Source organism: Rhinoderma darwinii, chromosome 7, assembly GCF_050947455.1.
Source record: "Rhinoderma darwinii isolate aRhiDar2 chromosome 7, aRhiDar2.hap1, whole genome shotgun sequence".
Classification (NCBI taxonomy): domain Eukaryota; kingdom Metazoa; phylum Chordata; class Amphibia; order Anura; family Rhinodermatidae; genus Rhinoderma; species Rhinoderma darwinii.
The window spans coordinates 34,963,613-34,976,305 of NC_134693.1; the positions used below are offsets into that span (position 1 = coordinate 34,963,613).

Here is a 12,693-nt window from a genome sequence, read left to right on the forward strand (position 1 = left end):
GGGCGTTGTGAAGAGAAGTGGATGACACTTCTATACACAACGCCCAGCTAGTAATAGTAGTAAACACGCCCCGATGTACGCACATAATACACGCCCAGTTGTACTTTTACTTTTCAACACGCCCAGTTGTACTTTTGCAAGCCTCATTTGCATAAATACGAAAATGGTCATAACTTGGCCAAAAATGCTCGTTTTTTAAAAATAAAAACGTTACTGTCATCTACATTGCAGCGCCTATCTGCTGCAATAGCAGATAGGCGCTGCAAAATCTGGTGACAGAGCCTCTTTAAGTAGAAGAAGTCATAATGGTTTTAGTAAAAGCATGGAACATGCTGGCATATCCTTTACATGAGAACTTAGACTTTAGATTCAGAAAAATTGACAACATAAATACTTCTAGTGAACAAAAGCAATGTAAAACATAGTAATCTATATCACCAATGGTCCGAACAGTTATAAATTGGATATGTCTGAAGTTAAAATATATTATCCATTCACCCTAGTTCACACTCATAGAAGAAAATATATATATCAGGAGATCCGCCATTTTCCTCTCCCAAACTCGTGTCTAACTGTAAGGCCACTGGCTACAGAAGGAGCCCTCCCCCACTGCTCTATCTGCAATAGGAGACCAACAATGCTAAGCCCCGACCTGTTTTAAGCTCCGCCCCTTCAGCCATCTGCCAGCCGACAGTGGAAGAGATCAGGAGGAAATTAACCCTTGTGTTCTCTGCAGGATTTCTACAAGATTGTTTGTCTCAGGAACAGGCAGACAATCCTGCAGACTCTCAAACACTGTGGGGATGTTTATCACTTGTATACTTTTTTTTTCTAGGTTTATGGTGAGGAAAAGTCCTCTATAGAAAATACGTTATGAGATAAACCAAACTTGTAAAACTTTTCATGGTGTCTATACAATGTGCCTGACAAGTGTGAAAATTCTCAGACCTCGACTCAATAATGGATGTGCTTATACGAATACATATTATCTGGAGCGTAGCACAGACCAGCAAGGCCTCCTCAGTCTGCTATGGGAATACCAGCTCTGGTCTTACTCGGCTATCTTCCTTCCTGAGCCTTCGTGACATCTGCTTTCCTATTCAGAAATACTCGATGGATCAAAGGTAAAATGATTACTACAAATAGAATAGAGATATGCAAATGTCACAAATATGTATGTTACTACTGAGAGAGGTGGACAAAGACAGCAGAAGCAGAGGGCCCCTGTGCAGGATCAGTAAGTGGGCCTCCTTCCATCCAACAACTCTCTATACAGCCCGATATATATTCTTGACAACTATAAGAAACCCCTGACTGGTGTGCCACTGTTATTTTTCCTTTAAAGTGCTGATCACATCACTATTGATGGGAAGTACGATGGAGAAAATGTCACAGCAGTAAAGAGAGAGTCTCCTTATTTGGGGCAAATAGATTTTTTTGGGCCCCCTCAGGATCCAAGGCTCAGTTGCAAACTTTGTACCCCTGTACACAGTTGAACTTTGCGGTCTGTAGTCAAGGTATGATGGCAACTGAATGCCAAGAATATGTGGTCATTATTAGTGGTCAAAGTGGAAAACTGCAGATGAAACTCAAGGGGGAAAATACCTGAATGTTTTCTGGCCAAGCAGAGGTCATGCCTCCTAGAGAGGTCTCATGTTACCCTTTTTCAGTCAGGTACTGCCCGGTAAGGCTATGAATTGTACAGAAGGTTTTTTCTAAGTTCTAGACACCATGCTTTCTATATTCATATGGGATCCAGAACAACCTGCCCAGCTCTGAACAGGCCTCTCGGCCAAAACATCTGTTGATCATCTGATCTAAGTCAAGACAACTCTTGTCATCTTCTTCTAAAACCAGTGGTTGAGACATTGGCAAAAAGCACTAACACAATATGGTCTTAAGGAGTCCTGCCATACAACTAATGCCTTTCTGAAGGAAATAAAATAATGATGATTATAAGAGATATTCTTTACATCTATGGTAGAAAACAACTGGTTCCAACTAATGGGAATCTGTTCCATTAGTTAGAACATTTTACCAGTTATACTTCAAGGTGCTTCTTTGTTGGAAGCCATCACTTCTTTTGTAACATTAATTTAACAACTGGCCAAGAACATGGATATTTTTCCATAGAAATTTTTTTAACAAGTGTTGTAAAACATTATTGCTCTTTCAAAACGACCTCCCCGGTAATGAAAAATACCAAAATACTCACCTAAAGGAAAACGATTATTGTGCCTATTGCATGAACAAGCCCCATGTGGAGGCACATTGAGTACCTATGGGATTGTATTACAGAGCCGTAGGCACTCTGTGTGCTGCCATATGGTGCCTCTGTGAGGGTAGAGGGTACAATACCCTGCCTTATGTGGCATGTGTTGGAACATGCCATAATTTGTTTCTTGAGGATACTCACAGAATCCATAAGAGGAAAAAATGTTCTGTGTGCCTCCAGAGACAGGGACAGTATGGCCTGTAATAGTCTTGGGGGCCATATTATGGGACCATACAATCTGTATACAGGAAAAGGGCATTCCCACCTTACACATTTATAGAATATACACAGGATATGACATAAATCACATTTGTCAATTGACAGCAGCTGAATTTTGCCACTGAAATCAATGAAGAGGTGGTCAATCCTCTGTGCGCCTCTCCCATTGAAGTCTACGGGCGTTATGGAAAGAGCCAAGCAAGCAAGTACTTTGCATAACCCCAATAAAATTCAATCAAGAGAGCCAAGTGCAAGTACTGTCACTTCTCCAATTATTTCAGTGGGAAAAGCAGCTGCTGAATCGCTGAAAGGGGGCCATGGGACCCCTTTCCCCTGATAGTTGAGGGTCCTAGAAGGAAGACTCTCCACTTTTCAGCCATTCATGACGTATCCTGTGGATCAGCTCTTAAAGTGCAAGATGGAAATACCCTTTTAATGATATTCACTTTAAACAGTTTTACTCCTAACAGGGAAAACACCTTGTAAATCCTTCAAACCACTTACAGTCAAAAGGGCAAATGACAATAGGATTTGGATTCATCCCTTTCAGAAAATATTTTCTTTGAGGAACCATAACACTTTACACTCAGTTTTCTTCTTCCTAAGAGCTCATTCAGACAAAACAAAGAAATGGGAGTGATCCTCCAGCTCACCTTATCACAGGCATGGATTGTTGATAGCGCACGGGTCCTCGTGTCGGCACACGGGCAGCATAGACAGAAAAAAAAAAAGAAGAGGTGGATCCAGCGCTGGGTTGTATGTGTCCGTTTAAAATAGGAAACTTCTTCCAAGTTTTATTTGAAAATGATTTAAAAATGGTGAAAAAATGTGCAAATGTTTCCAAAGTACAAAGGGTGGTTCGGTGGCATAGAGCGGTGCCTACGCGTTTCAGACTCCAACTGCGTCCTTAATCACAACCAGCCATGATTAAGGACGCAGTTGGTGTCTGAAACGCGTAGTCACCGCTCTATGCCACCGAACCACCCTTTGTACTTTGGAAACATTTGCACATTTTTTCACCATTTTTAAATCATCTTCAAATAAAACTTGGAAGAAGTTTCCTATTTTAAACGGACACACACAACCCAGCGCAGGAACCAACTCTTCTTTTTTTCTGCTCATTCAGACAAGCCTGATTCTCGTCCGTGTGCTGTGCATTGAAATAACGCACAGCACACGGACACATTGATTTCAATGGGGTCATTCACACATGCGTTGTTTTTCACGCAGTGAGTGAAACTCACTGCATGTCCTAACAGTGTCATCGATGTATAAATTATTCTGGTGGAATGGCCAACAGCGTTCGTGCTAAAAATGTGTCGTTTAGATCTGTTCAATCAATCAATCAGCAACTCTAGCCAACATGTTAGAAATTTATCACTGCAGATTATCATCATAAAACACGTACGCTATGCAGTAAAGAGTACAGTGACACCTGTAACATTTAACAAAACGTTATAAGCGTATTTCAGCTTAAACTACCACTGAACTTATAGTTAGGGTGCGTTCACATCTGCGTCGTAGTTCCATCGATGTGTTCCGGGAGACCTTTCTATCGGAGGAATGTATTATCAACAGAAAGGCAAACGGAAACCATAGCTTCCGTTTGCATTACCATTAATTTCAATGGTAATGCTTCCGTTGCAAATGGTTTCCGTTTGTCTCCGTTGCGCAAGGTTTCCGTTTTTTTGGCAGAATCAATAGCACACTACGCTATTGATTCCACCAAAAAAAATGCTATGGTTTCCGTTTGCCTTTCCGTTGATGGATTCCTCCAACGGCAAGGTGTGACCGAACCCATCAACAGAACCCTGACGCTGACGTGAACAGGCCCTTAATAATGTATGTAATGCACTGATAGGTGAGGGTCCAGCCTAGAATCAAAGGGCCCTCAAGCTTTTTTTATTAACTGGTTCCCGACCGCTGGCTGTGTATTTACGGCCAGCGGTCAGGGTCCTTAAAACCCGCGCCATAGACTATTTACGGCGTGGGTTTTGGCTTGCTGCCTGAACGATCGGGCAGCTGAATGTCAGTGACTGCCGGGACCCTGAGGAGAGGATAGAAGCAGCTTTCACTGCTTCTGTCTTCTCCGATCTCGTTTACACAGCGCTCAATGAGCGTTGTGTATAGGAATAGAGGCAATGGCCGCGCCGCTGTCTCTATTGGTCCCGGTGTTCATGTGACTGGTCACATGATCCCTGGGTGCCGTTATTGGCAGACTGCTGCTGGGTCTTACTAGACCCAGCGCAGCCCTATTAGTGACAATAATCACTATGAGAGGGCTGATTTCCCCTGTAACATTGGAAAAAGATGGTGTAAAAGAAAGAAAAATTTATATAAAATCCCCAAAAGGTCTTTTCTGAGTTTATTTATTGTAAAAAAAAAAAAAAAAAAAGGATTTCTGTGGGGGGGTTTTTAACGATCTTTTTTTTTTTATTGAACATGAACATTTTTTTTTAATCCCATAGAGCGATTTTTAATTTTGATTTTTTAACTGTAATGTACTGGCATAGATCTATATGCCAGTACATTAGCCTGTGTACAGAAAATAAATATGGTCAGACAGCACTGGGGTGCTTCAATGGACCCTGGGCTGTCTGGCCATGAAAGTTATGGGCTTTGATCGCGTCACAGGGATTTTCGTGACGCGATCAAAGGGCAGTCCGCCCTTCTCTTCTATACTTTGAATGCTGTGATCAGCTTTGATCACGGCATTCAAGGGGTTAACGGCAGAGCGAAGAGGTTTCTCTTCACTCTGTCGTTAGAGCGGGGCTGCGGCCGTGTATTACGGACACGGCTGTCACACAGGTCGAGAATACTTGTCCTAATGCGCGAAGTACCTGCCGCTCAGAACGAGTATTCTCGTCCTGTGTCAGCAAGTGTTTAAAGGGGTTGTCTTACAACAGACATTTATGGCAGATCCACAGGATATGCCATAACTGTCTGATAGATGAAGGTCCCACCTCTTGAACCTGCACCTATCTCGAGAATGGGGGCTCCCCGACCGACCTAGTGAGGCCACTGCAGCTTTCCATAACTTGGGAAACAGAATAGCACAGCGAGCTATGCTGTTTCGGTAACTTGGAAGTTACGGAAGCAAAGTTCCTCTCTGTGCTAAGCGGGTTTCCACAACTCCCATTTACCCGGAGCTGGGACCCGCATCTATCAGACGTTTATGGCATATTCTGTGGATATTCCATACATGTCTGTGGCCAGAAAGGAGTTGCTGGGTTTTAATTTTTTTTAATTTAGATTGTGTACTTTCACTACAAACTTGAATTTCTACAACTAGTTACTCCAGGATACTGCTTACCAGATCTACGACACAAACTAACAAAACAAACATAGTCCATAATAATTAAAAATAAACATCATTGTCCCATTTCAGTTATGTTTATATTGACCCACTGCGACTATTTACCTTAATTTTCTTGCTTAGCCGGTCACAGCAAAATAAATATGTAGCATTTCAAAATAGTCAAAATGTTTTCAAGCAGAACACAGACCCATCTTCCGGTCTTCACACACACACACACACACACACACACACACACTATAATGTAATATATTTGAGCAATATATTAGAGATTTGCATATACAGCAATTCCTAGTAGAAAATCATGAGAATTACTTACTGTATCTGTACAAACAGTCTAATAGTACAGGTGAAAGGCTGATGGGATCCAGATCCACCAGGAGAAAACGGACAGCCTGTATTCTGCTGGCAAGTTTGCAGGGAAAGAAATAGAGATTGTGTTTGTTTTTTTTCTGCTGTCCCATGATGAAAAACTGTTGAATTCTCTAAAACATAGACAACCTTTTACCGCTGAGCCACTTGCACAATTGTAGTAGACCGGTTAACCTTTTTGATCTAACTTAAAAGTTGTTATACCATTTACTAATATATTGTATGCTTGAAATCTTTGCTGGTTTGTAGATGTGGGTATTGCGCTGTGGAGCCATGCGGACGTGCTATAATGTGGTGATCACATGGTAATGCATGCACATATACATAGAACGAATTGCTTCAAACCTGCCATAAAGAGGTATTCACCATAACACACTTATGGCACATCAAAAAGATTAGTTGAGAGGGTTGACCGCTAAAACCCCACCGATCCAGCAAACACTTGACAATTTTACAATGAGAGAATTGTACGCATTTAGGTTTTCCAATATCTCCAATTCACTTTAATGGATAGAGACTGGTTACACATGGTTACTTGAATGCCAAATACAGGGACCGGACACCTTCGTTCTCAAAATTTGTGGGGATTACATCAGCAGCAGTGGGAAACCCGAATGTCCACATGTTTATGGAAAGAAGGAAAAACAGTGATCCAGCGCTGTGAAGTTAAAATGAAAACTCTGTTTAATTTTTTTTCCGAAATCTTTAAAAAATATATATATAGCTTCCAGATACAAGGATGTAAACTCTGACTGTTGCCTACGCTTGTTAGCCATGAGGAAGGACGTGGTACACGTCTGAAACGCGTAGGCAACAGTCAGAGTTTACATCCTTGTATCTGGAAGCTATATATATATATATATATATATATATATATATATATATATATATATATATATATATATATATATTTTTTTTTAAGATTTCAGAATAAAAATGAAACAGAGTTTTCATTTTAACTTCACCGCGCTGGATCACTGTTTTTCCTTCTTTCCTGCTTCATTGCCGTGTGCCGTCACGGCGATCCTGGCACAGCCCGTGGTTGAAACCTGCTAATGGTGAGCTGGAGGATTCCTCCCAATATTTCGTCCTCCTGTTTATGCCATATCTAGTGGGAAAACCCCTATAACCAGAAATATGAAGATGATGATGATGATGATGATGATATTTATATGGAAAGCTCAGCTGTCTTCGAAATCTAATTACATATGACTTAAATAGATAGTCAGAAGATCACTGGGAATAACATATGACAGGCTTATGAAAAAAAAAAAAGAGCAACATATAATTTCCCCGAAAGACTACGCTTAGATACAAAAAGCATCACAATTATTTTAATAATACTTTCTCTCTGAAACAGAGATTCTCTTATAAAAGACATAGTGACCGCATTGTGTCTCCGTGCAGAACACAGAAATGTCTATTATGTCACATTAAAGTGGCTCCACGGGGGAGCCACTTTAATCATATTAAGACACCATGAAGAAATGGCGGGCACTGCAGACGATGTAGAGGTGCAAAACCAGTGTCAAGAGATTATTGAACAAACAGAAAAGAGACTAACCACAAAAGATATTTTCTGTTTGTTCAATACAGTGAAATGTATTATCAGCCATTCTCCACAATACGTATAGTTCCCAGATCCATTTGACAGTGCGGGTGATACAGGTGAAAGCGGCTGCAAGGAATTGTAAATCCTGAATGGAGTGAGCAGAAGGTCTATCACAGTAGAGGGGTCCAAATCATAAATGGGAACCATGAGATCCGTTATAGTATCTTACAGATATTTGGATGTTGTTGCTTTACTATTGACACACTTTGAATACAGGGGTACAAATACAAAATATCTTATACCACAAGTTAACTAAGGCTATGTTCATACCTGCGCTCGTCATTCCATTGTTTTGCTTGGTCAGTGGAGCAGAACAAGGGAATAACCGACACCACCGGCAGCCAACGGTGCATATTGATCCATAGTTCTACTGGAAATATTAGCGCGGCTGGCAATCTCTGCCAGATATGTGACGGAAGCCCCTAACGGAGCCTCCAACGCATTTGTGAACCGGCCCTAAGGCTGCGAAATTGTTTCCGGTAAATCCATTGACACCCCGATGGAACCAATTCAAGTCAATGGGTTCCATCAGCCGTCAGTGGTGTCCGTGGTGCAACGGAACCGTTGCATCCGGTAGTTGTTGTTGCTTTGCTCCTACGACGGAGAGGAGCAATGGAAATACCGAACGCAGATGTGAACATAGCCCAACAGAGCATGGGTAGTGTTGCAATTTTCTAATATACAAATTAAAACAGCACCTCTATAGTGCCAATTATCGGGTCACAAAAAAAGCGGCCCCACTCCTAACTCCTCAGTCCACTTTCACACAGCCGTAATACGGGCACATTTTAGTGTCCGTATTATGGTTGAAATCAGGTCTCTCTCAGTCCTGCTGGGTGGAGTAATGCGATTTCAGTAGGACTGGGCATATATAGTGAGCTATCTCCCTCTTAGTATAATTGATCGATCTAGATCAGTCTTATTAAGGCATTTTATAGATGTAATACATTTTAAAAGGAATACAGCCAAGGGGGAAGATTCTTTTTAAATTTTGGCCCAAGAGCTCATCTCTTGGACTGATGTGCAAGGAGAATTTGCATGTTTTTCCATATGGAGCAATGCATGCATACATTGAAATGAGCAGACCATATCGATACAGGGAAGACGACAAGACCTCTCACACCGATTCTTCACATCCCTATGCTATAGGGACTGTTACAGTATGTGTCCAATGACTGAATGCACGGTTTCATTAATTACAATGTACTGTGGGAAAAAGAAAGAACATGTGGACTATAGGCCTCATTTATCAAAACAGTCTTAATAAAAAACTGGCCTTGTTACCCGTATTAACCAATCAGAGTTCAGCTTTCATATCCTTACCTGCTCTGGAAAAATAAAAGCTGCTCTGTGATTGCCATGTGCAACAAAGCCTGTTTTTCTGTTAGTTTTGATAAATGAGGCCCATGTGTCTCCTGAAAGGGTCTTCATGTCAATTAGATATGCCATAAACCGGTAGTGGGGTACGTCCGCTGGGACCACTACCAGTCCCAAGTGCAAGGACTCCATTCTGACTATGCATCCGTCATCGTTCTTCAGAAATGAATGGGAAATATTTAAACAGCCCCTTTATATACATACTCCAAGGTATTCACCATCAACAATATCAAAGTCATGAATGTGGAGAGTAGACAGAAATTGGATTACAAAAATACATCTCTACATATCTAACTAATCTAAAAAAAGGGAACTTTTTATTAAAAAGTATTAATACAAGCTGGAATAAATCGGCACATGAAGGTAATACTTATTGATCCAAGACAAGCATACAGGACACGATGAATCTTCACTTCAGTGCATTTTAGCAGAGTGATCAAACTATTCTTCCCAAGAATATGGAGTTTGGATACTTGTCCTTGAGCAGGGGCCATTGGACGATGAAGTAGTCTGCAACACAATAGAGGATTTTTCCAGACAATGAAAGAGATTCTACTCGACATAAACTTTCCACATAGACAATGATGATTTTCTTTATGCCCAAGATGCCAAGAAGTAGTGCAGAGAAACATACAGGGATACATGTGCCAGGTCCATTGCATAAGATCTAGAAGGTTAAAAGAGAAATAAGTCTCACACACATTATAATAAGGGACAAATGACAAGTCATTTATCCATCAGTCACACCATTTATTCAATTTAGGGATTTGACGTTCCTTAGCATGATACCACTGTATAATGAGTGATGTGCCACCCATTAGCGTGCAAGTCCAGCGTCAATACCAGTATGTGCGTGTTTATACAAAGTGGCCCTTTGATTAGTTTAAAGAGGCTGTGTCACCAGATTATAAGTGCCCTGTCTCCTACATAATGTGATCGGCGCTGTAATGTAGATAACAGCAGTGGTTTTTATTTTGAAAAACTTTCATTTTTGACCAAGTTATAAACAATCTTAGATTTATGCTAATTAGTTTCTTAATAGACAACTGGGCGTGTTTTTACTTTTTACCAAGTGGGCGTTGTACAGAGGAGTGTATGAGGCTGACCAATCAGTGACCAATCAGCATCATACACTTCTCATTGTTCCAGCCCAGATTCCTTCACTGCACAATCGCACTGCAACAATGGGCTGGAACAATGAGAAGTGTACGACGCCGATTGGTCACTGATTGGTCAGCCTCATACACTCCTCTGTACAACGCCCAGTTGGTAAAAAGTAAAAACACGCCCAGTTGTTTATTAAGAGTCATTCGCATAAATCTAAAATTGCTCATACCTTGCTAAAAAATTATAGTTTTTCTAAATAAAAACCACTTATCTACATTTCAGCGCCAATCAGATTCTGTAGGAGACAGGGCACTTATAATCTGGTGACAGAGCCTCTTTAAGTGCAAAAAAGCCAGTAACCGTGTGTTCATTGACTTTATGTAATATATAATTTACAATGAACAGAAATAAATAAATATGCTACACTATATGGACAGATGTATTGGGACATCTACTCATTGCACCTACAGGCATCACACAAACAGCTTGATCGGCGCTCGTTTACGCCTTTCACGAGGGACAATGCACGCGGACGAGCGCTAGTTACTAAGAGCGTTCATCCCCATACATTTCCATCATTTTGGCAGCTGTTTGCACGGGGAGATGTGCTGCCAACGATAATATTTCATGCAGCATAAACTATATGATCAGCCGATGAACGTTGCCCTGTTTACAAGGGGCAATGATTGGGAACGAGTGTTCATGTGAACAATGGTTTGCCCGATAATTGGCTCGTGTAACATGGTCTATTCAGTGATGGGTCATACCTTGACCTATATGTATATATGATTAAACTAACATGATGACTGCTAAATGTTCTACTAACCACCCGACAAACAGATCAGTATGCAGAGCTTCTCTTAAATCAACAATTAAGATAAGAATAATTGACCCCATTCTTTCTCTGCTTGACTGACCTGTGCACATTGGTCGCATGACAAAATAATTACATGCTAGGAAGTTCCCAGAAAAAGTAATTTACTTCCATTAATATGTACACAAGCTCCACCATTTGAACAATTGACAATACATGGCACAATAAACGGATTAGACACTTCTGGGGCGCTGCCAGAGGATTCGGAGGACAGAAAAACATCTCACCAGCCATGTGAAAGTAGCGGAGTTGCAATACCACATACAGCCCATAGACAACAGGGGCACTCTTTCTAGAAAGAAAACAAAACATCTTTTCAATGAGAAAAATGACCTAATCAGCAAGAGAAACTGCACTACAGGCAAAAAAAAAAAAAAGACATATCCAGGAGTAGTTATGTAGTAAGAGTAATGGTTTGGTATTGTCAACCCAGGTAAACCTGCACAAGAAGTTAATGAATAATCCCTGCCATGGGTTTTTATCAGTAACCAAATATTAACCACTAGGATAACAAATGTCAATTCAGAATACTCTGAGTAACTCAAGATCTTCTAGAGATGTAAAGCACGTGTTAAAAATAATAAATTATATATATATATATATATATATATATATACACACACACACACACACACACACACACACACACACAAATAATGTTCCTCAAACACACTTCAAGATCTCTGAAACCAGAACATGGATATGCTGAATGACGTCAGGTCACAGAAAGTGAGTTATCGCATCCAGGGGTTTCAGGAATGCAGAAAAGCATGGGAGCGATATCAGTATTTCTCCAAGTACTGACGAAACGTCATTCTCAGAATGGCCCATGCCACTATTTTTAGAAATAAGAAAAACAATATGGCACTGCCCCTAATGAAAGACATCTGGTGATTAAAGTAAATGTGAGGACTTTGTATATTGTACAGCACTGTAGAATATAAATATTAGAAAATTAAACTTATTATATACACACACACACACATATATATATATATATCGATCGAGTAATATTTTATTTATAGCGACCAGCCAATAAATGTAACACTCCATGTTTGGAGACTCTGGAGGATGTGACTAATATCATTGACCATCTATGTGCAGCACTTTGCGGTTTTGTTCATTTTTATTTAGTAAGGGCATCTGGTGACCTCCTACACTGAATGTGCGAGGATATTTATCTTACGGTCATACAGCGAGATCCTTAGATACATGGTCATACAAAAGATTAAAAAACTGCTTCGTCCAGTTCTATAACGGTTGTGTGTGAAGTAGATACAGGGCCATATACAGACCCCAATGGGGGCTCTAGACTGTTATTTTCTTGGTAGAACTTTGCTACTGGTGCCTCTTTTTTTCTCTTGAGAAGGTCAAAATGGATCCTGGATACGTCGATCCCTGTGATAACACGTTTACCAGCATTTGAAGTACGTAATGATGAGCATCTCAAGTCTGATGGAAAAGATTGGGGGTACCAGATATCAGAAGCAACACTAGCTTTATACTAGCACCTGACATTCCACCAATTATTTTCTCACCAG

At 40.6% G+C, this 12,693-nt stretch overlaps 1 protein-coding gene across 2 annotated transcripts in view; it reads right to left on the minus strand.

Moving 5' to 3' along the window:
* Positions 1-9,466: 9,466 nt before the first annotated feature.
* The window catches only part of ALG14 (ALG14 UDP-N-acetylglucosaminyltransferase subunit), a 29,947-nt gene continuing 26,720 nt past the window's right edge, over positions 9,467-12,693 (minus strand). For both annotated transcript variants that reach the window (XM_075833170.1, XM_075833169.1), the window contains one exon: positions 9,467-9,838. In XM_075833170.1, the coding sequence (XP_075689285.1) occupies positions 9,608-9,838 (231 nt within the window). In that variant the 3' untranslated portion in view covers positions 9,467-9,607. The remainder of the gene's footprint in view (positions 9,839-12,693) is intronic.